At 33.2% G+C, this 27893-nt stretch overlaps 2 protein-coding genes across 2 annotated transcripts in view; one reads left to right on the top strand and one right to left on the bottom strand.

Moving 5' to 3' along the window:
- The window catches only part of LOC126741253 (paired mesoderm homeobox protein 2B-like), a 125727-nt gene that overhangs the window by 65566 nt on the left and 32268 nt on the right, over positions 1-27893 (top strand). The window lies entirely within an intron of this gene.
- LOC126741252 (coiled-coil domain-containing protein 63-like) lies at positions 7447-27852 on the bottom strand. Its single transcript, XM_050447632.1, has 8 exons — positions 27557-27852; positions 27286-27501; positions 26978-27234; positions 26673-26919; positions 18080-18268; positions 17870-18017; positions 7756-7918; positions 7447-7702 (listed from the first exon to the last, which is right to left on the bottom strand). Exons 1-8 carry the CDS (start codon positions 27770-27772, stop codon positions 7462-7464), a joined length of 1677 nt encoding a protein of 558 aa, XP_050303589.1. The 5' UTR covers positions 27773-27852; the 3' UTR covers positions 7447-7461.

Genomic DNA, 27893 nt, shown 5'->3' on the forward strand with positions numbered 1-27893 from the left:
ATTCAGTAAAATTTCCGATTCTCTTACCTAAGAAGCATGTCTTTACTCGCTTAATTATTAAAGACTAACATCAAAAACATTTACATGCGGGTTCTCAACTTCTGTTAGCTACATTGCGCCAGCAATATTGGATAATAAATGGAAAAAATGAAATTCGACAGGTATTATCAAAGTGTATTACTTGTTTTCGGACCAAACCTCAAGTGTTGACCCAAAAAATGGGTAACCTACCCCTTGATCGACTAATATTTTTAGAGAGGTTTGAACGACGAAAGCATTTTGATAACAATTATTTAAACATAAAACAAAGCATTTTTATTTTAACTCCATATTTATTTTTTACGTTTCAATGTCTCTATTTTTTCTATAAGTTTACAAAGAACCTTGGAATTGATCGTATTTTTATTAATACACATTAGACAAAACAAAATAAACTTTGAAACTCCGATACTAATTGTAACTTGCGCTCTATTACCGTTTAAGTGTGAAATTTTGGTATTTCTTGAGAAAAATGCAAAAATTGCCATAAAAAATTTATAAACAAATTTCGACCTACACATATTTAGCTTAAAATGATTGAAATTAAGTCAGCTATCTATAATTCTGAGCAAAGCTCATCAACTACTGTAAAAATGCCTGAAGAATTCAAATTCGATCTTTTATTATTCAGTCTTGCAAACATTATGACGGCAATGTCGATACACTTTCTAAATTTATTTTAAGAAGTGAAGACTTAATTAATAAGTATAAACCCTTAATTAATACTGAACTGAACCAGCACATATTCGAGTGCATTTAGCTTATCGACAGAGCTGAAATTATGGTAGGTAGAAGAGTAGAATTAGATAATTGGGATTAATTAAAAACTGCCTTAATTTAATGTTTTTCTGATAGAAGAGATATTGATTGCCTTGTTCGAGAATTAACTAGAGTCGACCTTATAAAAATGAAAATTTAATTAATTTTGGACAAATATTACAATTACTACTTAGCAATGTAATTCAACGCGTTACACTTCACTGTTACCCATGCAAAAAGTATGTCAAGCTGAGCATTATAATAAAGGATTGCATCTAGCTTCCGAACACCCTGTATACATATTAATGGTATAGCGAATCCTGGCGAATCTTACATTTTCTAGGTTCCTAGACTTTGACCTGTGTATTTTTTTAGAATTTTTACAAAGGTTATTGTGGTTACTATTATATTTCTGATAAACAAAGCGGTTTGTAAATGCAAAAAACTTAGTAACCAATCAGCAAGATTTGATACATTACTGATTATAAAATTTAATTTTATTATTTATTGAGAGCATACTTCGATCGAAAAAATATCGTAATAGATAAAACTTAAAATTTCGACCTCTCTGTCCCGTTCATTTATTAATGCCCTTTAGTGCAAGTGTTAGCCAGGGTGAACAGGGTTTATTCACTCTTAAAGGAAATGTGTTTTTCAAATAGGAAAGTTAGTTGCCACTTTATCATCAATATTCTACATATAAAAAATATCATCCCAACGAATATCATGCAAATCTTTGTTTGAAATTTCTAAACGTAACGAGTTTTGAGATTTTTTTCTTCGCCGGTAATTTAATATGACAGTATGTTAATCTGTGATCACTAATGTTTGTCAGCATTTAAGGTACCTCTAGAAGTTACAATATCAGGATTGCTTATGAATATTCGATCCAACAAGTTACATTAGTGACACAAGTAGGTTCCTTGATAATTTGACTAAATCTATAATAGATATCAAATAAATCATCAGATTTGATAACGGCGTATTAGAACAGGGATGGTGTATGTGAAAACTCTTCCTAATCATCCGATCGCATCGGTATTCGGCTTTCACGTGCGTCGTCAATTTTGATTGGAGGAGGGCAAAAGGGTGGCTAACGAGCTTTTTACAAGGGATCGACCGAAGTCTGGCTAACAGTTCGTTAGTTGTTTTGAAATTCGCCGTCAATGTTTGGCCGGCAATCGGGGACCGGCTCGATTCCCGTTTGATTTTTCCACGTTCCCGGAATATTTTATGTTTGTCGGACCGGACCAGAGCGGATGGATGCATGATCACACTAATTAGGATTGCGACAGATTCATTCGGTTCAGGGCCGGTATTATAAATTTTTTTCAACGTTATTAGGGCCATGTGCTACTGTCAAAACATTAATTTTTCGCGTTTTTATTTTGGCTTGAATTGGTCGTAAATATACTTTTAGAAAGAAGGCCTCTACAAGCTAAAGAACTTTGAAAAATGGCGGCAAAGATGCTTGACAGTCCGGTAATCTCGGCCATCTATATGTCGAGGACTAGAAGCTTTTTCATTGTTAGGTTATATTCAAAGTTATTAATATTATTAAAAGACGCGCAACTTGGAACAAATTCATTTAAAATTCAAGGGTGCGAAAATGCTGAAAATGTCCTCTTTTGAATATGTGTGTTCAGAATCGATGAATATGTTTGTAAACAAAACACCCCTTGCGACACATGTTGAACTCAAACAAAGTTGTTGTTTACCAATTCTAGCTGTTCAATAGTCTAAGCTTGCAACAAACTTGCATAATTTAATGAATTATTTTATAGTCAGTCCTAATGGTGACATTTATTAGAACGAAATTTCCAGGTTTTCCGGAGAGATCACGTTCGATCCGACACTTGACAGTTTTTCCGGGCTAGAGCCCGTTCTATAATTCAGGATCCGCCATTTAATAAAGTCTCGGGGCTTCAGACGTACAATTATGTCGAGTGCATTTTTTATAAGTTTTCCTGAATTCGAACCGCCGCAGTCCGTGCTTTTTCTCGCCCAAAAAACAAAAAAAACAAACGAACAAAAAAAAAAAAAAACGACAAACGAAAATTTTAATTCGCTAATGTGATGTGATGTTGATGAATTTTTTATTCGGGTTGTTTTGTTTCTGGTGTTTTGTTTTTTCGTGACGGTCGCATGTCGGACGGCCATATGATAGCTTCGGAAATGGATTGCTGCAGGATTACCGGAGTCAATCGGGAACGAACACTTTGTTTCTATTTACTAGAGGAATAATTATAATAATAATAAATCATTTTATTGTTCCAATTAATTATAACAATTTTGCAAATACAAAATAAAAATATTTAAATGAAACAAATGGCCTTTATAGTCAGCTTCTCTCTATTTACAGCAAACTATAATTCGGTATCGATTTTTTTAGAAATCGAACTAACTATACAATCGTCTTCCTCGTATCACCCACATCACGAAAACACCAGGTTATAATAAGATTTGAGCAAAAATAAGGGAATGAGAGCACTTTGAAATTTCGGAAAAAGTCACTTTTGGACCTCGTTTTTGAGCCCAAAAATGGACACCAAAAATGCCATATCTCAGCTAATATGAGAGCTACAACATTCCGGAAGATCTCGTTGGATTCAGAAGGATGAAACTAAGACACAAACGTTGGAATTTTCCAGATAGACTCCATAGAAGCTGAGATATGGACCTCCAAAGTTTGGAATTTTTCATTTTTCGGGTATACCCCCCCGTATCGAATTTTTCAGCAAAAATTGATTTTTTTCGAAATTGAACTAACTATAACAGCGGCTTCCTCGTATCCCCCACATCACGAAAACACCGGGTTATAACGGGATTCGAGCAGAAATAAGGGAATGAGAGCACTTTGAAAATTTGGAAAAAGTCACTTTTGGACCTCGTTTTTGAGCCCAAAAATGGGCACCAAAAATGCCATATCTCAGCTAATGTGAGAGCTACAACGTTCCCGAAGGTCTCGTTGTATTCAGGATGATGAAACTAAGACACAACCGTTGGAATTTTCCAGACAGAGTCCATAGAAGCTGAGATATGGACCTCCAAAGTTTGGAATGTTTCATTTTTCGGGTATACCCCCCCGTATCGAATTTTTCAGCAAAAATTGATTTTTTTCGAAATTGAACTTACTATACCAGCGGCTTCCTCGTATCACCCACATCACGAAAACACCGGGTTATAACGGGATTTGAGTAGAAATAAGGGAATGAGAGCACTTTGAAAATTTGGAAAAAGTCACTTTTGGACCTCGTTTTTGAGCCCAAAAATGGGCACCAAAAATACCATATCTCAGCTAATATGAGAGCTACAACGTTCCGGAAGGTCTCGTTGTATTCAGGATGATGAAACTAAGACACAACCGTTGGAATTTTCCAGATAGAGTCCATAGAAGCTGAGATATAGACCTCCAAAGTTTCGAATTTTTCATTTTTCGGGTATACCCCCCCGTATCGAATTTTTCAGCAAAAATTGATTTTTTTCGAAATTGAACTAACTATACCATCGTCTTCCTCGTATCACCCACATCACGAAAACACTGGGTTACAACGGGATTTGAGTAGAAATAAGGGAATGGGAGCACTTTGAAATTTCGAAAAAAGTCACTTTTGGACCTCGTTTTTGAGCCCAAAAATGGACACCAAAAATGCCATATCTCAGCTAATATGAGAGCTACAACGTTCCGGAAGATCTCCTTGGATTTAGAAGGACGAAACTAAGACATAACCGTTGGAATTTTCCAGATAGAGCCCATAGAAGCTGAGATATGGACCTCCAAAGTTTGGGATTTTCAATTTTTCGGGTATACCCCCCCGTATCGAATTTTTCAGCAAAAATTGATTTTTTTCGAAATTGAACTAACTATACCAACAGCTTCCTCGTATCACCCACATCACGAAAACACCGGGTTATAACGGGATTCGAGCAGAAATAAGGGAATGAGAGCACTTTGAAAATTGGGAAAAAAGTCACTTTTGGACCTCGTTTTTGAGCCCAAAAATGGGCACCAAAAATGCCATATCTCAGCTAATATGAGAGCTACAACCTTCCGGAAGGTCTTGTTGGATTCAGAAGGACGAAACTAAGACATAGCCGTTGGAATTTTCCAGATAGAGTCCATAGAAGCTGAGATATAGACCTCCAAAGTTTCGAATTTTTCATTTTTCGGGTATACCCCCCCGTATCGAATTTTTCAGCAAAAATTGATTTTTTTCGAAATTGAACTAACTATACCATCGTCTTCCTCGTATCACCCACATCACGAAAACACTGGGTTACAACGGGATTCGAGTAGAAATAAGGGAATGGGAGCACTTTGAAATTTCGAAAAAAGTCACTTTTGGACCTCGTTTTTGAGCCCAAAAATGGACACCAAAAATGCCATATCTCAGCTAATATGAGAGCTACAACGTTCCGGAAGATCTCCTTGGATTTAGAAGGACGAAACTAAGACATAACCGTTGGAATTTTCCAGATAGAGCCCATAGAAGCTGAGATATGGACCTCCAAAGTTTGGAATTTTTCATTTTTCGGGTATACCCCCTCGTATCGAATTTTTCAGCAAAAATTGATTTTTTTCGAAATTGAACTAACTATACCAGCGGCTTCCTCGTATCACCCACATCACGAAAACACCGGGTTATAATGGGATTCGAGCAGAAATTAGGGAATGAGAGCACTTTGAAATTTCGGAAAAAGTCACTTTTCGACCTCGTTTTTGAGGCCAAAAATGGGCACCAAAAATGCCATATCTCAGCTAATATGAGAGCTACAATGTTCCGGAAGGTCTCGTTGGATTTAGAAGGAAAAAACTAAGACATAACCGTTGGAATTTTCCAGATAGAGCCCATAGAAGCTGAGATATGGACCTCCAAAGTTTCGAATTTTTCAGTTTTCGGGTATACCCCCCCGTATTGAATTTTTCAGCAAAAATTGATTTTTTTCGAAATTGAACTAACTATACCAACGGCTTCCTCCTATCACCCACATCACGAAAACACCGGGTTATAACGGGATTCGAGCAGAAATAAGGGAATGAGAGCACTTTGAAAATTCGGAAAAAAGTCACTTTTGGACTTCGTTTTTGAGGCCAAAAATGGGCACCAAAAATGCCATATCTCAGCTAATATAAGAGCTACAACGTTCCGGAAGGTCTTGTTGGATTCAGAAGGATAAAACTAAGACACAACCGTTTGAACTTTCCAGATAGAGCCCATAGAAGCTGAGATATGGACCTCCAAAGTTTGGAATTTTTCATTTTTCGGGTATACCCCCTCGTATCGAATTTTTCAGCAAAAATTGATTTTTTTCGAAATTGAACTAACTATACCAGCGGCTTCCTCGTATCACCCACATCACGAAAACACCGGGTTATAATGGGATTCGAGCAGAAATTAGGGAATGAGAGCACTTTGAAATTTCGGAAAAAGTCACTTTTCGACCTCGTTTTTGAGGCCAAAAATGGGCACCAAAAATGCCATATCTCAGCTAATATGAGAGCTACAATGTTCCGGAAGGTCTCGTTGGATTTAGAAGGAAAAAACTAAGACATAACCGTTGGAATTTTCCAGATAGAGCCCATAGAAGCTGAGATATGGACCTCCAAAGTTTCGAATTTTTCAGTTTTCGGGTATACCCCCCCGTATTGAATTTTTCAGCAAAAATTGATTTTTTTCGAAATTGAACTAACTATACCAACGGCTTCCTCCTATCACCCACATCACGAAAACACCGGGTTATAACGGGATTCGAGCAGAAATAAGGGAATGAGAGCACTTTGAAAATTCGGAAAAAGTCACTTTTGGACCTCATTTTTGAGGCCAAAAATGGGCACCAAAAATGCCATATCTCAGCTAATATAAGAGCTACAACGTTCCGGAAGGTCTTGTTGGATTCAGAAGGATAAAACTAAGACACAACCGTTTGAACTTTCCAGATAGAGCCCATAGAAGCTGAGATATGGACCTCCAAAGTTTGGAATTTTTCATTTTTCGGGTATACCCCCCCGTATCGAATTTTTCAGCAAAAATTGATTTTTTTCGAAATTGAACTAACTATACCAGCGGCTTCCTCGTATCACCCACATCACGAAAACACCAGGTTATAATGGGATTCGAGCAGAAATAAGGGAATGAGAGTACTTTGAAAATTGGGAAAAAAGTCACTTTTGGACCTCGTTTTTGAGCCCAAAAATGGGCACAAAAAATACCATATCTCAGCTAATATGAGAGCTACAACATTCCGGAAGATCTCGTTGGATTCAGAAGGACGAAATTAAGACAAAACCGTTGGAACTTTTCTGATACTGGCCATAGAAGCCTAGATATCAACCTCCAAAATTTGGGTCTTTATCAACTCCTTACACAAGAAAAACACTCGATTTGAAAACTTGTAAATATTATAATCCTTAGTAGTTGTCTTTATCCTTAGGCAGTTCATGAGTTCAAGAGAACTATTAGTTTAACTCTAACCCTCTAGTCAAAATACAGTCAAACGTCAATTGCCATTCAAAGAACATAACTATCCGCTAAACTCACAGATATTCCGATGGTGCCAGTGCTGCAATCGGATTTCCACGACATTAAAATCAAAAGAGGTAGAGGCCAAATTCGTACCTTACTAGTGTCTTAAAGAACATAAAAACAATTAAAAAATAACGTTTTATTGATAACGTTTCTGTATGATTTGCCTAGATTTCGGTAAGTGACAAGCGGATACATTATGCAATCCCACATTGGAACCTTCGACTTCCAGTCTCGCTTTCAGTCTCTCTTGGATTTCTTCTTTGGTATAAGCGGTTTGGAGTTCGTCGATTACGTCACTGACCAGATCGTGTTCCACGCATAACGGACACGGACTGGTGCTGCATATCCGGTCGACCGGTTCAATTATTTCCGGTTTTCTGTGGAAAAAATCAATCAATTCACATACCAATTGGGGGTAATTGATACCGACATGTCTTGTCGTACGATGGACACATCAACTTTTCCACCTTTTTTCAACTTAGAGGCGGCATTGACCGCTTTATGGTGTGCAGTAACCAAGGCTTCGTGGATGCTCTTCTCGAGGATCTGTAGGTAGAGTGGGGCGTTATAGTAGTGGATCGTTTCGTTATGACCTAAAAGTGATACCAGAATATAATTTTTAAATGTCCATTTTTCTAAAATTGTCGATATAGGTGTCTAATAAAATTAATAGAGCAAATCTTATGGCAATTTTTAAGAGTCTAGCTTTCTTGGTTTTTGAGTTATTGACATTTTAGGATTTTTAAAAAAATCACTTTTTCACCAAAAAAACAGTTGTTCTTTGAGCAATATTTCTAGAAACTTTTAAGACTTCATTCTCTTGATTTTGAAGTTCAAATTGTCTGAAAAACAAACTAAATTACCTAAAATTGAAACAATTACAGCATAATTATTATGTGGTGGTCCATTTAACTTGAGACATCGCAATATCTCAAAAACTAAACATATATCCGGAAATATTTCATGTGAAGTTTGAATGGTTTCCAGGAAGCCATAAAATGACGTCATTGGCTTGACCTTGAGTGGACGTCTTCAAGGTCAAATGAAGGTCAATTTCACTTTTTTGCGTAGAAATCTCTATTTTCTTTAATAGTATCTGATTAAGCGTTAAAAAATAAATAACTTTCATTCGACACTTTTTTACATGCGACCTCTCCTTATCAAGATATTAATTCTTGATTCTTTTTTTCCTGACCATGACATTTGCCCTTGTAGGTAGTATCTGATGATCTATCAAAAGGAGTGAAAGTATCTTCAAATCGAGAAGTGTTGACCTTCCACTTCGATACATTTTTCGACTCACTTTCTAAACGATCGATGAACAGAGTGCAGCATCTGTGGAGTTATCAGCCTGCAAACCTTCGTGATCCGCAGCTTTTAAAGGCAATTAAAAGTACTTTTTAAAAATGAGAAAATCCAATATGGCAGCCATAAGAACAAATCAAATTGATGATGATCGGAAAAAAACGAAACGTCGTATTAATTTTTTTTTTACATCATGTTGTAATACATAAAAAGTGGCAATGAAAAACTATTTTTAGTTTTCTGATATCTGTTTAAATAAAGTCGGTAGAAGGTGAAAACGATTTTGATAAATTTCGGTTATTTCATTGAGCTCCAAATTGCGCAACTTTGCCTTGTTTTTAACCTACCCCGTAACTCTTACGGTTTCCGAGATCCCAATGGTCACCCTCGAATTTGGGACACGCTGGACAGATATTAAACGGAAACACCATTACGCCTAAAACGCTCAGTCTATAAATATTTTATTGTTTTTATGACACCCTTATTACTAATTATCCTTTAAAACCATTATAACTTAATATGAACAAATTATTTCAATGTTTGCCTTCCCATTAAAGGACTGTTTAATTAATTAAAAATATCGATTAAAAAGAACTTAATTCCATGTTTTGAGCAAGAAAACTATTTATTATTAGTCATGCAGCCGTATTCCAGAAGTAGCGTCTATTCACTAAAACCGATCTTTTACGTGTTAAGTTGCCTCCTCTTCGTTCCATTTTATGACTTTAAAACGATGAAGAGGGTTTACTCGAAACTTCAACTGTTGTTGTTCGTTTTATACTTTATCAGTGCCCTCTGCGTCATCCGCATCGGTTTCCAAGATATCCTCAAACATTCAACGTTAAAACGATATCTGCCGATGGAAATTATATTGTTGGGGTTCGGATTCGTGTCCAACGGATGGATAATTGTGTCCACTTTGTTGAACGGGAACCATTGGGAGAGTTTACTGGAAATCCTGTACGATTTAGAGCAGAGGAACAAACTGAATACGATAAATAATAGGGAAAAAAACCTTTTAAAAGTGCCAAGTGTACAACTTTTCCTTGGTATTGTCACTATATATGGCGTAAATTGTTATGGTCTCATGGGACACCAGAGCGGGATTTATGGCTTTATTATTTATCGCATACTGAGCTTTTTAGGCGTAATGGTGTTTCCGTTTAATATCGTTAATATATTTATCATGCTCAAAGTGAAGTATGAATATATTGAGGGAATTTTGCAAAACGACCTGAATGTTGTTAATTTATGTAGGAAATGTTATCAGGATCTGTACAGGGCTACGAAAGCTCTTAATAAAATAAGCGGCGGAGGCATTTTCTTGGTTTACTTTTTTTGTGGATTTAAGCTGGTTTTCGCTACCTCGTCAAGTATAAGGAATTATACGGAAAAAAATATAACTTTTCAGTTATTTCTAACTATAGTGCTTGTTAATTTATTGGCACTGGTAAGTAAAAGTGATGATAGTTTGCACGTAACTATTGTAGCATAAATTGAATGGATGACATTCTTCATTAGAGGTGTAATAAAGAAATGATCTTCGTATCTATTTAAATTATGCATCATGCAAACAAAATTAGGAATGCATGTAAAAAATAATTCAATGAGGATTGAGGATCCTAGTCTTCGATGTCTCCGTTTGACTAATCGAAGTTATCATACCAATTAATAAATGTGATTTACAAATCTTTAAGGGAAAATAATTTCCACCCCCACATTATTGATTTTACAAGCAGATAAATGTAATTTTTTTCAATTTTAGCAAATATATTCTTTTTCCAAGAGGTGCGTAGTCAAAAATTAAAAAAGCTGGACTGGAAAATTTTTACAAAGATTATTCAATTAGTTTTTTGAAAAATATACAGGGAGTTGAGAACAAACAAATTTTTGGTGTAAAATTGATTTTTTAAAACGCTCATTTTTCAAAAAAAATTTCTGAAAATTTTCCTATTAATTTCATTAGACACTTATTTCAACGTTTTTTGGAAATTACTCAGGAAGTTGAGAAAAAAATATATATTTCTTTGAAAAAAAGTAGTTTCTTTAAAAAATTCTTAAGTACTTAAAAAAAAACTAAAATCCCTATTATTCAAAAACCAAGAGAGCTAGATTTTTGAAAATATATATGAGAACTGCTCTATTAATTCCATTAGGCACTTATATCAGCAATTTTTTTTTAAATGTACAGGGTGTTGAGAAAAAGTGATTTAAAAAAAAAAAAAAAAATTCGACTCAAAAATTAAGAGAGCTAGATTTCTGAAAATTGATCCATTAATTTAATTATATAACAGGACGTAGAACAAGGACTTTTAGGGTAATCTCTAAGTTTGCTTCAGGTCCTTGAATTTTCATTAGATTTTCTACAAAGCTCAATTGCCTGGAAGTAACATTAAACTACCTAAATCTAAAAAAATCATTTCTCAACTACCTGAAATAAGTTAATCAATCAGGATTAATTGCTCTCCGACTGCCTAAAATAAGACAGTTATACTGAGGTGTCAAGTAATATTAGGCAATTCATTCTTTTTTCAAGTAGTTCAGCTAATTTTAAACACTTAATTAATTAAATTCAATAAGTAGTTACTCAAAAAAGTCTTGCATATGCCTAGAATTTAAAAAAAATCATAGCTCAACTACCTGGAATTATTACTGAACTATCTGGACCTTAAAGAAGTCATGACCCAACTTTCTGAAAAATTAAAAAAATATATTTATAGCTCTAATGCCTAAAACCGATTTTTTTATCGACAGGTGTAAATTTTGATTTTTGTCAAAAATCCTTTGGACAGTTAGGCAGTACATCTAAACTAAAGCATGCTCACTCTAAGTCATAATTATTTCCTATATTCAAGTAGTTATTATTTAATCAGCCAATTGACATATCCTCTATATAGTCCCTTAATTGTATACTCTTCATTCGTATATTTCACACGACACCATTAAATAAACTAACTGACAAACCATCAATACTTGTAATTAATTACTAGCTTAACTGCTATTAGAATAAAGCCATTAAACATTAGTAAGAGCGATGACAAAGGCATGGGTGTCAAAGAACCCAATTTCCTCCATAAAATTCTTATTTTATTGGCTGAACATGTTTGGTTCTGTGCCATTTTTAAGTTTCAAGCCCCACATGAGGGTCGTACATGCTAGAGTGCAACTGCTATACTCCATGACGTTTATGGCCATTTTTATAGCATTATTAATTAAAAATGTATTATTTGAATCCTATAAGCTCATAAGCTTAAGAATAGACACAGTGTTTTTAATAATATCAATTATGACCAGCTTTTCTTGCATTCTAACCGCTTTAATGAAGCAGCAACAATGGAATGAATTTCTTCATAATTTACTGGTGATTCAGGAGAGCCTATTATTGGAAAGTAAAATTTTTAAGCATATACAAATTAAATGTTTATCAGGAAACTTTGTTATACTGATTTTAGTGGTCGTTAGTAACTGTTACGTTCCTTTAATAGCAAGTAACATCTGCAGGTCCTTAGTGATCCTGATGAGTACAGGTTATATGTCTTTATCAGTAGCCTTGTTGCTAATTATTAAAAAATATGTAAAAAGCATTGGTAGAGAATTAGCAACAAAAGCAATGGACCAGACGGAGTTGAGGAAGTGTAGAAAATTATATCAGCAGATCTACGTAGCGTGTTGGCAGTTGAATAAACTGATCGGTTGGTCCAGTTTTTTTGGACTGCTGTACTATGGTTTCAAAATGATTTTTACCGCTAATATGGTTTATAAGTTGTTTGTTAATGGAAAGCTCGTTCCGCATGGATTTTATGAGTTTTATTTTGTTGTTAATGTTGCAGCCTTAGTATGTACCTTGTAACACTTCTTTTTTTAGTGTTTGTGTGTATGGTGCAGGTAGTTGAATATTAATTCCAGGCAGTTGAGCTATGTTTTCTTTTAAATTCTAGGCATATAAATGTCTTTCTTGAGCACTTAATTAATTTAGTGATTTCTCTATTTCAGGCAGTTAAGCAATAATTTTTTAATTTTTTTATGTTATTTACAAAAACAGTTGAGCTATCAATATTTCAGTTTTAGGCACAAACATTGTTTTTTAGGCAGTTAAAGTATATTTTTTTTTAATTTGCGTTTTGGAGCAGTCGATCCGTTGATTTCTAAATTTCAAATGAGCATTTAAGCCGTCGAGAATCTTTTAATTCCAGACAATTTAGTCATGTACCTTAAATACCCATTAATATTATTATTATTAAATTGTAATTGTAAAAAAAGCGTTTTACTTGGCAAAATATTTGTTTGTCTAAAAAAAAAAAATATTTGTAAACATTTATTTTTTAAAGGCAGTTATACAGGGTGTCCCAAAATTAGTGGACGAAACGCGAAACCTGTATTCTTTGGTCAAAAATAACCTCACTTTTACCAATAAATATATATCGGCAAACGCTCCCCAAGGGAGCTACGCCCCTTTTAAAGGGAGCACCTGAATATGGTTTTTTCCACTTATTTTCGAAACGGGTAAATATAAAAATTTTAAATTTTGGTATTCTCCCAATTTTGATATGCTGAATTTAGTTGTCATTTCATAATTTTCATTATTTAGTCAGGTGCGTATCATTTAGGGGGTGAGTCTAAAAAAATACTTTAAAAAAAATTGTTTGCAAAGTTTTTGTTTTTTTTTTCTTTAAATTTTAAAAATTTAAAGCTTTTTACGTAAAAAGGACCTCTTGGTCAATAACGCTAGGAATTACAATTTTCGAGAAAAGCGCATTTAAAAATAACGCTGCATAGTATTATTAATAACAATTTTTATTAAAACTCAATAGCACGCTTCAAAAGTAAATTGACAAATAAAATTGCAAACAGATAAAAATACTAATTTATTTGAGGGAAATGTTCAAACAAGTTTCCGTTTTTCTGAATGCATAACCTGGATCTTTTTTGAATGTTTTGGGTTGATCTAAGAATTTCAAATCGGTTTTCTCTTATCAATTTCGTTCAGGAGTTCGGAGTATCAATTTCGGTGGCATAAATAATATTGCACATATTACCCCAAAGATAATAATCCAGAGTATTAAGGTCGGGTTTATTGAACCACCTCGGCCTATCCATCTGCCTGAAACTGGCTGGACAATTCCAGCCAGTTTCTCGCCTGTCGGCTGTAGTGAGCTGGTGCCCCATCGTGCTGAAAAATCATTTCCAGCCGAGTTTCTATGGGAACATCGTCCAGTAAATCTCTGAGATTCTTTTGAAGAAAATTTAAATAATGACGACCAGTTGTGACAAAATAATTGGGCCTATTAATTTATCTCCTATCAAACCCGCCCATACGTTAAAGGAAAATCTATGCTGAAAGTTAGTTCGTCGAACTACTCTCGGATTCTCGATGCTCCAAAAATGAGTATTACGGCTGTTAAAGCCCTTACTCTTAGAAAAAGTTGCCTCATCCGACCACAAGATTTGGGTGATTTAAAATCCAATGACAAAAGTCTACTCGAGCTGAAAAATCTTCTTCTTCTAACTCCTGAATCCTTTTATAATGGAAATGATGGTATCCTAACATCTTAGTCATTCTTCCAATCTGAAATTATTTTTAAATTGCATAGGAAATCAGTCTAAACCTTAGTAAGCCACTAAACATTCCAGTTAGTCGTCAAAAGGATTTGTTTTGGGGTGTTTGATGTTTGTGATAAGACTTCATCCAAGTAAATAAGGTAAATAATAATAATAATAGTAATTAGAGTATTTTGAAATGAATTTAATGCGATCCGACGATAATAATTAATAACAACACTACTTATACCAATCTCAATTTTCAGTATAAGTACTTTAAATTAATTTTTTTGGATAACAACTTAGGTACTTCTACTTAGGTTCTCAATGATATTTGAGGGTTTTCTTCAATTAAATTCAGTACTTCCCCATAACCATCATTTGCAATTGGTCTTTCCTGCCCTCGAGCACGTTCGAAGGATCCATATTCAAATAAATTTCTATGAATTCTATCAAAAACTTTCCAATGTGGAAGCCTTCTTGCAGGAAACCTCCGCCGATACTCTCGTGCAGCGGCATGTGCGTTTCCATTGCAAAACCCATACATAAACTGAATATCTACTTTTTCACGGGTCGAAAAGTCTTCCATAGTTAAAAAGATATTAACAATTTGAACGCAAAATTACAACAAATGTTAATGTCATTATGCAGTGTGTCAATTTTTTCCAAAGCCTGCTTCTAAATTTTCATAAAAATTGGTAGGGAAAATAATACTATGCAGCGTTATTTTTAAATGAGTTTTTCTCGAAAATGGTAATTCCTAGCGTTATTGACCAAGAGGTACTTTTTTACGTAAAAAGCTTCAAATTTTTAAAATTTAAAGAAAAAAAAAACAAAAACTGCACACAATCTTTTTTTAGGTATTTTTTTAGGCTCACTGACTAAATAATAAAAATTATGAAATGACAGCTAAATTCAGCATATCAAAATTGGGAGAATATCAAAATTTAAAATTTTTATACTTACCCGTTTCGAAAATAAGTGGAAAAAACCATCTTCAGGTGCCGTAGTGCCCTTGAAAAAACCTTTGGCTACGGGACCTCAGATTATTTGCTTCACTATGATAATTTATATTTTCATAAATATCCTTGTATTGTCTCAGGTTCTGTACCTTAAGCTTTTTACACTTTTTTTTTTTAAATAGTTTTTCGACTAGTTTCAAAATTTTAAATTCGCCCTGAAGATGCAAATAAATTTTGCGAAACGTCGACTAATTTAAAAAAGATTGGACTTTAATTTTCTGATTCCTATACCCGTCAATATTACAAGCTATATTTTTTTTTTAGTTTTGTTTAAGTAATCGAATAAATAATTCCAGGCAGTTGAAATAGGGTTTTATAAATTCTATCCAAATAAATTATTAGAGCATTAATCCAAATTTTTTTTAATTTTAAACAGTTATCAAATAATCGAACGTTAATTTCTAGCATTTGATTTTTAAAAGATGTTTTGTATGTAATAAATCCATGGATCCAGGTTCAGGTAGTTGAATAAACAATTCCAGGTAGTTAAAGTTTTTTTTTAGATTCTTAACAAATTAATTTTTAAAGCATTTAATCCAAGGACTTTTTTAAATTTCAGGCAGTTCAGTCAAGATTTTTTTACATACAGCTTACAGAACAAGTCCCAGCAGTTGATCCATAGATTTTTTAAATGTTTGGCAATTCGATAGTTTTAATGTAATGTAGTCAATCGTAGGGTATGTAATCAATCCATGAGTTTCTTTATTCTAGGCATTTGAACCATGATTTATTTTTTAGGTTCAGGTATTTAAATAAATAATTCCAGGTAGTTAAAGTTTTTTTTAAATTCTAGTTAAACAAATTCTTGAAGCAGTTAATCCATAGATTTTTTAAATTCTAGGCGCTTCAGTCATTTTTTTAAAATCTGTCATTTTTTGCTTGTAATTAATCCAAGGATTCTTTCATTTCAGGAATTTGAACCATGATTTATTTTTTAGGTTCAGGCAGTCAAATATATAATTCCAAGCAGCTGAACTACGATTTTTTTTTAAATTTTAGGCAAATAAATATTAGAAATATTCAATTTATCATGTTTTTAATTCCAGTCAGTTCATACAGATAATTAAACTTTAATTCCCCGAAGTATTCCTCTACAGTTTTTGTATGTAATTATTCCATCACTTTTTTTCACACAGGTGAATCATGATTTATTTTATGGGTTCAGTTAGTTGAATAAACGATTCCAGGCAGTTGAACTAAGGTTTTTTTCCTTCTAGGCAAAAACATTTTTTGGGCGCATTTTATCCATACATTTTTTAAAATCAGGAAGTTTAAACATCATATTTTAGATAGAGTTGCGAGTTGATTTTTAGTAGTTGATTCATAGATTTTTTAAATCATAGGCTATTAAATAGTTTTTTTTTGGGGAAATTAATCCACGGATTTATTTATATTAGGCATTTGAACAATTATTTATTTTTTAGATTTAGGTAGTTGCCTGATAATTCCACTCAGTTAAGCCGTGATGTTTTTAGGCTCAGGTAGTTAAATAAATAATTCTAGGCAGTTGAACTAGGGTTTTTACAATTCAATGATATTTTAAGTCTTAGACAGGTTTTGATATTTAAGTGCCTTAAGGTCATAAAACTCGAAAAATTCATCCATTATCCCAAAGATGCTGGTCATACACTTTTATAAAAGGTAAAAAACATAAAATCTACAGTATCAAAATTTCTGTGATGCTGTAGATTTTGTGTTTTAACCTTTTATAAAGGTTAAGGTCATAAGGTTAATTTCCAGTAGTTGATCCATGGATTTTTGAAACGGCTGAAGTGGTTTCTGTATAACATTAGTCCATAGATTTCTCTATTGCAGGCAGTTGAGCAATGATTTTTTAGGCTCAATTTGTTAAATACTAATTCTAGATATGTTCATTCTAAATTATATCCAATTAACTGATAATTTTTTATATCTGTTTGTAGGTAGTTGATTCGTGGACATTTTTTTTTTATTCTAGGCTTTTTAAGTAGTTTTTACATATTTCAGGTAGTTAAACTATTAGGCAATTAAATAAAGGTTTGCAAGTAGTCGAATATTTTCAAATTATTGAACTATATTTGACGGAATTAATAATTTTTTTTTAAGTAGTTGAACCCTAACTTTTTCTCATTGTAGGCATTTAAGTGATGCAGATAAATAAATATGAATCCTTTAGAATGTTTATAAATCACGGAATGTATTCTATGTTTATAAATTAGTGAATTTATTCCTATCCAAAACTGATCCGTAAAATTCTAGCAACGAAAATCAATAAATTTATGTAAAAACTACCATTTAAATACCAAAACATTTTAATTTTTAGGTTATACCTTTAGCGATTTCGTATTTTGCTCATGAAGCCCAAAGTCAGGCCCGAAAGTTGCAACAAACTTGCCATAAGATTTTAGTAAAATTAAACGAAAATTCTGAGCGGTAAAAATTCAATTTTTTTTTAATAATTGCATTTGTCATCTACAGCAAAATTCTTTTATATATTTTAGATATGTTGAACTCAAGGACTTTTACGAGCAAATTCAACGTCAGCAAGTAAAGTTTACCGCGGAAAGATTCTTTAATTTAGAACGAGCCACCACCACCAGTTATTTGCACGTGATTTGTAATTATTTTATTACTTCTATACAGTTTGTAATGTTATTGCCCTAATTATATTATTCAAAAAAATATACCGATATTACTTACCCAACATTCGAATAAGAGGATCATTATCGCACCTAAACAACTTAAACAATATCCCGATTCCGTTTAAAATATTATTTAATTTTTGGTTTACCGCCTTCAGTTCGGCTTCTTTTCGTTCTTTCAACTTCTTCTTCTCGTCAAGCATTCCCTATAAAATTATTTATTTATATATATATAAATAAATAAATTTCAAAATCAATCAAAACCCACCTGATATCTTTTTAGATTTTCTTCCTGTTTCGTAGCCCAGGCCAGATGTAACGCTTTCTGTTTATCGATTTCGCAATGGTATTTTGACAGTTCGTCACTGAGTTGCTCCATTTGTTGGTTCATGTTGTTTATGTATTTGAATTTTGCGAAGTTTTCTTCCTCTTGGTTTAGGAATTCTTTGGCGATTTCCTAAAGTTAACAACCCCAAATGAATTACAGAGCGATTGTGACGGTGAGTTTTCGAATAATATGTTTTAATTTTCTCTGAATTTTTCTGGAAAATATATTATGTTTGTTTAAATGTAAGTTTATTAATGTAAAATTTAGAGGAAATTGTTGCCAAAATAATTTTAAAATTCTCAGGATTTATTTGCTAAGAGTTTTAATTTTTTTTTCTGTGGAATGGATATAGAAGCCTTTAACAAAAAAGTTTTTTTCCTTTAGTTAAATTACATGGCATTGTTGAAGTTTTGCAAGATTTTTATATATAATAATCTTTATTTAGCAAAAAGCTACATAGATAAAAATTGAACAAAATTTAAAACATTATATAGACAAATTTTGCATCCATTGCAATTCCAAAGAACAACAATCGGTGGTATTAATTGTGTTTTATAACAAAATACGGGTTTTTATGATGACTCGAACAAACAGGGCATCTTGGTTACTTTTCCTTGGAAAAAGTCACTGTTCCAGTAGTTCCTGTGCCTTCCGGTGGTCCAGAAATATCCCGCTAAGGAGTGGGGCCATAACCTAACTAGAAGAGCAACACGAATAATTGAAGAACTTTTAAAATTTACAAAGGAAAAAGAAGAAAAGAAAAACAATTAATAATAGGTCCTAAAATTTACTTAATATATGGTCTCTCAATAGCCTTTTAAACTGATTAATATTTGTACAAGTTTTTACATCATTTGGTAATCTGTTAAATTCACTTAGATGATTATGCGTTTGACTGGTACTACATTTATTAACCAAAGAATATAATTGTGGACATCACGGAAAATTGTTAATTTATCACAGATATATATTTAGGTAAAATGCCTCTTTTTTTAATTCGATATAAATAAGTTAACATTAAAAATAATTCTTTGCTGTACAAACTTAGAACATCTAACATAGACTCGATAGGTGTGTATAGCGGTTACATTTTACGATCGTTCTTATAGCACTATTTTGAATTTTGTCGAGTTGCTGAATTTTATACTATAAGCAAAAAAAAAATTAAACTCTATATGAGGAAGTGCAAGGACATTGTATGCTGAAAGCTTGGTATGTATTGATAGATGTTGATCTACTCTATTAATAAACCCGATTTTTTTAGAAAACTTTGTGATATTATAATCAGCGTATGCATGAAAATTTAAATTAGAGTCCAAAATTGTACCCAAGTACTTAATATTCCCATCATACACCAATTTTTCTGCATTTATTGTGATACCTATATTATTTATATCTAGTGAACTTAGATTTTTTAGTAGAATCGCAAAATTAAAATTTTGTTGTATTTAGAGTAAGTTTATTACTGCAAAGCAAGTATATAGTGATATCTGATACCATTTTACCTAGATCTTTGCCAATTATATATAAAATTATGTCATCAGCAAATAATGCAATATTAGTTTTTTACACAGCATAACCATATCATTAATATATAACAAAAACAACAACGGACCGAGCACAGGTCCCTAAGGCACACCATATATAAAATTCACAGTTTCAGATATAGATTTTTTAATATTTAACCCTTTGAACCCTTTTGGATAAGTATATCCGCATATATTCGTCCATATATATAGTTTCAAAGGCCAGTACAAAATTACCAGAATCCATAGCCTTAAGAAAATCATTACAGATATGTATAAAAACAGATTCACATAAATGATTTCCACGAAAACCCGATTGATTCGGAACCAATATTTAATTTTTATTGCCGAATTGAATTAGCTGCTGGTTTACACACACTTCAAGCATCTTCTCGTAAATTGGCACTGTACTGATTGATCGAAATTCATTGTGGCACTTTGTATTTTGCACCTTGGGTCCCGGTATAACAGTTGGCAATTTCCAGGACTCCGGGAAGATACCATTGGTTAATGATGATAACGTAAAACACATCACAAAGAACTTTCTTACAGCTCCATTTTTTAAAATGCCTTTCAATTTGGTCATTGTTATTTTTTCAAAAGTTGTGAAGAAATTATCGGCGGCTGGATTTCTAGAATTTTGAATGATACTCAGCTGTGGTACATTTTGAATAACACCATTCATAAAATAATTATTAAACTTGTGTCCTATATACGCCTCATCGAACACTACTTCCAAATCAAAAGAAATTTCAGTATTAGGCATAGTTTCACTTTTTCCAAGTAAAAGAGCTTTTAGATTTTACATAGGTCTTTTGGATTTCTTCTATTTTGATCAATAGTCACCGAAAAAAACATGGTCTCTGAGTATCGTCCTCAGACCCAAGGTGAAATGAAAACATATCTTTTTAAAACACGTACTTTTTTTGTAAAGTGTTGGGTCCAAAAAAAAAACAAAATATAAAAAAAAATATTTTTTTTTGTTTTTTACTGTAAAAAATAAGGTATCACATTTGATACCATGGGTTTAAATAAATACAGTTTTTAGTTTTAGTCCAGGCACTTTTTTAAGTATATTTTCATATTTTCTAGGCTTTTGAAATAATTGTTGACATCTCTGAGTGACTTAAAGTAATTGTAGTTCATGGATGTTTCGTATTTTTGTTTTGATAATTTTTGATTTTATTCCAGGCATTTTACATAAATCTTTTATATTTTCCCCATTTTTTTTTACATATTTCAAATAATATTTAACGGCAATTTTTTGCATCTTCTAGGTATTCGAAATAATTTTTCATATTTTTCAGGCTCTTGTAATAATTTTTCACGACTTTCCGTCATTTTAAGTAATTTTAGACCAGGTATTTGCGTATTTTTGTCTCGATAATTTTTTAATTTTATTCCAAACATATTTACGAAAATTTTTCACATTTTCCAGGTATTTCAAATACCTTTTTCATATTTCCCAGGCTTTTGGAATAGGCATTTTTAGGTCATTTCAAATAATTTAGTCCAAGCAGGTGATTTATTTTTGTTATAATAACTTTTAGTTTTATTCCAGGCATTTTACGACAATTTTTTATATTTTCCATATTTTTTTACATATTTCAAATAAATTTTACGATTTTTAATATCTTCCAGATATTCCAATTAATTTTTCATATTTTTTCGGGCCATTTTGCCACCAATATATTTAACCATAGGTCAACATAAAATGCAATATGAAAGGGTGGACAAGAAAAGAGTGCTGGGCTAGCCTATCTCGCGGAGAGTGGTCGTGCAAGTTCTTTAAAACAAAGGAAGTAAATAAAATAAAACTCAGGAGCGCCAGTGACTAAATTACCCTTAAAACACCCCTATAGAATTTAAGTAAAGGGCCACACAATACTTACTATAAAACTACTGCATAAAATAAAGACCCAAGTATCTACGAATTATAAGTCCTGTAAAAGCTCTGCCTCTGGAAATTAGGGTCAATTAAAAGTTTTAAAATTTATTTTCAAACGACAGGTAAATTTAATTCAAATTTAGGTTGTTAATTATATAACTTTAATTGGGGAAGAACCGTAGGGTTATGAAAACATCAACACTACAATAAAGCTTATAAAAAATACAACGAAGATAAACCCACCTTATTGTGATCACAATTTGGTTTACACTTCTGCCGATATAAAAAAATTAAAAACTGTGTTATCACCCCTTTTGTGTCGATAAGTAATAAAATCTTTTGGCACAATTTTTTACATCTTTGAGTCGTTTTGAGTAATTTTAGTCCAGGTATTTGCGTATTTTTGTCTCGATAATTTTTTAATTTTATTCCAAACATATTTACGAAAATTTTTCACATTTTCCAGGTATTTCAAATAGCTTTTTCATATTTCCCAGGTTTTTGGAATAATTTTTCGCATTTTGGCGTCATTTCAAGTAGTTCTTAGGCCAGCCACTTGCGTGTTTTTATTTCGATAATTTTTAACTTTATTTCAGGCATTTTACGATAATTTTTAAATTTTTCAAATATTTTAAGTATCTTTTCATATTTCCCAGGCTTTTGGAATAATTTTTCGCATTTTTGGGTCATTTGATTTATTCTTGTTACGTTAATTTTTAGTTTTATTCTAGGCATTTTACGACAACTTTTTACGTCTTCCAAGTACATTAAATAACTTCCAGACCATAAGTTCCAGACTTTTGGAATAATTTTTGACATTTTGGCGTAGCTTTTAGGCAGGCACTCGCGTATTTTTGTTTCAATCATGTTTAACTTTATTCCAGGCATTTTTTAATATTTTTCAAATCTTTTCATATTTTCCGGGGTTATTTTAAGTAATTTTAGTCCAAGCAATTGGGTATTTTTGTTTCGATAATGTTGAACTTTATTCCAGTCATTTTACGACACTTTTTATATTTTCTAAATATTTTAGCAATTAAATTAATTTTAATTTATTTTCCAGGCATTTGAACTAATTTATTACTTTATCCTCCTCAGACCCAAGGTGAAATGAAAACATATGTTTTTAAAACACGTACTTTTTTTGTAAAGTGTTGGGCCCAAAAAACAACAAAATATTAAAAAAATATATTTTTTTTTGTTTTTTACTGTAAAAAGTAAGGTATCATATTTGATACCTTGGGTTTAAATAAATACAAAAAAAGTTTCAAAAAAAAAACTTTATTGGTGAAAAAGAGTAAAACAGTTTCGCTCAACGGAGCAGCAAAAATATACGTCACATGAGGCACACTTAGCAAATATCAATTTACCACATTTCGGATATCGACATTTTGATCTGGATTTCTGGTCGTGTTTGGTAAATACTGGTAGATGAGTGTTTCCCTGCTTTCTCTCTTTTATATCTGGAATAGGCTGAATTTTCCTTTGTTTTCGGGGCGTTACCTGCTCTTCATCAGAATCATTTCGCTTGCAATCTGCTTGAGGAATATCAGTGTAAATGAGAGTTTTGGCAATTGATAATTTAAAGTCAAGGTAATCTAAGATTTCTTTTCTCCGCAAGCCTTCTGCAATAGCATTTTGTCGGTATTCCAGCCAAGACGCAGCTACGGCAAAATCCAAAAAATGATAAATTGTACGTACTGTCCACTTTTTAGTACGTCCACGCATTGCATACTTTCCAATGACCCTATCTAATAAATCGACGCCTCCCATATTCTCATTGTAATCGGCAACTATTGCGGGTTGATTAATTCTAATGTATTTATTTTCGGTCTTTGACCATCTTTTACAACTACCCAGGGGTTCAATACCAGAGCAGGAGGAAGCAAAATGCACTGGTTTTGAATCAAACCATTTAGTCAAAATAATTTTTCAATCTCCTCTCTTGAGTGAGTCATGTGATCCACGACCCAATTTTTTAAATTGATTATCAGTTTGCGGAATTGCGTTTTTGGGAATTCTAGAAGCCATTATTGTATCAGCCAAAGTTATTTGTCTTGACAAAAGAACACAAATCAAAGATATTGAAGTAAAATAACGGTCAGTATACACTGATACTCCTATTGGCAAAGTTTCGGTCAGCTTCAGCACCATTCTGCCACCTACGTCTAGTACACACAAATTCCTAGCAATTCATTCATTTTTGTAGTTTTAGAGACCCAAGATATCACTGGTGATACCTTTACTAAGTCTACCATTTGCGGCACGATTAGATTGCTAAGAGAGAATTTTTTTATTATACATGTTCTATGTGCTACCTGCCCATAAGTCACCCATGACAACATTTGTGCCACTAAAGTGACTGATTTGATCCATATTTATAATTATCAAAAAATCCAATAAATTGAGCATCATGGTTTTGGGCAAAATTATAAATGACGGGGCACAAAAATTTCATAACAATCGACGATATTTCCAAAGACAATAGCCACAAATTGTTATTAATACTCCCGTACACTTTTAACTTTATATTTAATATCGTTTCTTATAGGCGCTAATACTCCTCCAGTAAAATTTCATTTAATTTCAGCATATTCATTAATGAATTGACTATTGATGCAATCCACAAAACACAAAAGAATAGAGAAGTAGTGGTTGCATACAAACAGAGAAATTCTTGTGACAAATCTGCTAGCGTCCTCTCGCTTGGTAACGGAAACTATTGTAATTAACTTGACAGTTTGACGTAACCAATTGGACCAATCAAAATGGTAGAAAAGCGTGGCCAAATTAAGGCGGGAAAATCAAATTTCATTTAATAGGGCGTCTTATAATTTTATTATCTAAGCGCAACGCCTAATCAAAAATGTAACTGATAGAAAATAAGGCTTTTTTAACAGTGACATGAGTGAAATTAAAGGAACTAACTGAAGCCTTTAATTGAAAAATATGCGTTACCAAGAATATGGAAGTGAAAGTGAGACATACAGTCAAGGAATCTGGGCTTGTAATGTCACAGAACTTATTTGGAATATTAATGTTTATTGTTATTATTTGTAGTGCATAAGTTCACATAGTTGGATTTCCTCTGACACGTGGGTCTCGCTTAATAAAAATATTCTAGGTTTCCAATCATTGAGTAATATAATAATACTATGCTTATTGTTCAGGTGGCCTTGGCACTTTAAATAGATTATATCCGAGCTAAACACAATATTTAAATCTGATTGCTACTTTAAATTTCCTCAATTCTCTAAATTAACGTCCAAATTCAATACATATTTTTTTTTGACACAACATAATTATATTATCAAGAAAAAGATTTCCTTTCCTTGGGATGATCAGAAATTTTCGCCTTTTGATTAATTTTTCTAATTTCTCTTAACATACATTTTTGAGAAAAAGTGTATTTTTTTCCTTTAGCTTGTATTTTTAGTTGCGGACTTATTTTCCTTTTTAATAAGTTAATTCTGCTAAAGTTTTATTAATGTATTATATCACCAAATTGTAAAACTACATCCCGAATTTAGACGTCATTGTTTTATTGCAAGATTAATACTTGATGGGAAAGATATCACGCTAAATGTTCAAATGCAATTTATAATTGCACTTGAACGAATAAATTGTCACTGAAGAAAACTTCTGTGATTTTTTTTCGTTTATTTGTAAGTACAGGGTCCGGCAAAATGATCTCCTACATTTTGATTTTTAATAAAAACGTCAATGTAAATGCTATTTATATTTTATTTTTATTAACTAAAAATATATGGTATGCCATTTTGTTTTTATTAAATTACAGAGTCCAAGTGGCGACCACTTCTTTCGACACACATTCGAAGCTGATTTCTGAAAGTTTCCATTACTCGAGCAGTAATTTGAGGCGATATTCCTGTAATTTCTTGGCGTATTGCTGCTTTCAATTCGTCAATGGTTCGGGGATGACGTTGAAAAACCTTCTCTTTCAGGTAGCCCCAAAGGAAAAAGTCGCATGGGGCAAGATCGGGTGAACGCGCAGGCCACCCAACGTCACCACGTAACGAGATTACGCGTTCTGGAAACATTTTCCTTAACAGGTCCATTGTCCCATTTAGCCCGATCCTGTTGAAACCACACATCCGGATGTTCAAGTTCCCTAAGTTTTGGTTCCAAAAAATTACGATGTCGACATATCGTTCAGCAGTTACGGTAACCATTAACGGTAACCACTCCTTCTTCAAATAAATAGGCACCCCAAACACCAAAAGAACCAACAGCACATCAAACGGTAACACGTTGGCTGTGAAGTGGCCTTTCATGAAGCTGCCGCAGATTTTCTGGTGCCCAGTAGCGAAAATTCTGCTTGTTCACACAGCCAGACAAATGGAGATGAGCCCGGTCACTCGTTATTAAAAGCGAATTTTGTGGGACGTTATGAAGAATATCATTGGAACATTCTCGGCGATTTTCCCAGTCCCGTTCACTAAGTTCTTGCACGATCATCATTTTGTATGGGTGGAACTTCAGATCGGTGTGCAAAATTCTTCTCACAGAACGATCTGACAAACGCAAAGCAGAGGCATGTTTAGCAGCTGAACGTCTAGGAGATCGTTCAACTGCTTCTCTTACAGCTGCAATGTTTGCAGGTGTCCGAACACTTCTGGGTCTACCAGTTGATTTTCTTTTTAAGGCTGAACCTGTAGCTCTAAAACTTGAAACCCACAACAGTATTGTTTTGCGATCTGGAACTGGATCATGTCTACCAAGCGCGAAGTGAGTACGAAAATTTCTTTGTTTCGTAATCACAGATTCGTTACTTTTGAAAAATGTTTCGATAACGAAGGCACGATGCTCGCCCGTCCAGTTCATGGCGACAACAGAAATGGCAAGGCTGGCTCCCTCTTTAGTGATTCGGGCTCAGTGGCTGCGCAAAATGTGGGAGATCACTTTGCCGGACCCTGTATATACTTATTTGTGATAAATTAATACTATTTTTGTATTAGTCTTGAATCGACTTGCGTAATAACCACACAAATTACAAATATTACAAATGTGCCCTGTGTAAATACCCCAATATATTACACAGCGATAATGAGTTAGAATTTTAAAACAATAACATCTTAAGTGATTCATTATTACTTACAGGTATATGCTCTTGCTGAGTAAACTCCCTTATGGCAATAAGCAAATTCAAATAACCCTCCAAGTCTCTCTCAATAAGTGCCTTATTCTTCTGTCTCTTTTTCAACTGTATATCTTCCAAATCTTTCATAAACCGTTTCTGTCCTTTAACAGCGAAAAACTCTTGCAATTTAACGTCGTTGTCGCGTTTCCTTTGTAGCTCCCGCATTTCGCCTATGTGAGACACGAGGTCGTTATGGGCTTTCGTGCTACAATTTTAAATTCTTTTAAATAATTTAAATTTATTTAAATTTAAAAGGTACGAACCGTAAAATTTGTAGTTTCGAGACCCACTCTTCGCGTTGATCGTAGGCGATTGTCGCTTGTTCGATAAGGTCCATCATGAATTTCTTGCCCACGCACAGGTTGTTGATCAGTTTGTTCCACGTCTTATTAAACTCACTTCTTTCGTTTAGTAAGTGTTGGATCTCTGATCTCAGTTGTACGTTCTGAGCACATATGGCACAGAACTTTTTTATTTGGACTTCCAGCTTGTTTTCTAACGTTTGAATGGTTTGTTCGCCCTCAAAAAACCTTCAAATTAATAAAGTGGACTCTCAAAATTACATTCTTACCTTCAGTACTCTTTCCTGATACATGTCGTCAGATATTTTATTAACAGCCAAATCCAAAGTTTTCCTCTTAACCATTTGTATTTGATCCTCAATTTCTTTTGTATAGTTTCGTTCTTTTTTGATTTCTTCATCGAACTCGTCGTGTTCAACTAAAAGATGAGCGAGTTTTCTTGATAATTTCGAGTCCTCTTTAATTCTCGCCCCTGCAGAGGCCACCTAAAACCAAAAGGAATTTATTGATGAAACTATGACATAAATATCACCAGCTTACGGCTAAATCAGTTAAAATGTTTTTTTGTTCTTTCTTAAATATGTCCAAGACCATTTTATGTTTCGCTAACTTCCCTTTGTTACCGGCCTGCATGAATTCCGCCCTATTTCTTTCCATGATGGTGTAAGTGCGAGCATAACGTGCGAGTTCGTGCTCGGACTGTAGGGCCAGTTCATACTTTTCTTCTTCTGTTAACGGTGGAGGTTCGCTGGCCATTTTTGCGGATAAATTATAGGGTAAAGTAAGTTTGGATTAACGTGAGACAGACTATTGACAAATGTTAGGTTAGGTTAGGTTAAGTTAGAGGACGTTTATCAAATAGCTTTAACGAAAATGC

The sequence above is a fragment of the Anthonomus grandis genome, chromosome 10, assembly GCF_022605725.1.
Source record: "Anthonomus grandis grandis chromosome 10, icAntGran1.3, whole genome shotgun sequence".
NCBI lineage: Eukaryota > Metazoa > Arthropoda > Insecta > Coleoptera > Curculionidae > Anthonomus > Anthonomus grandis.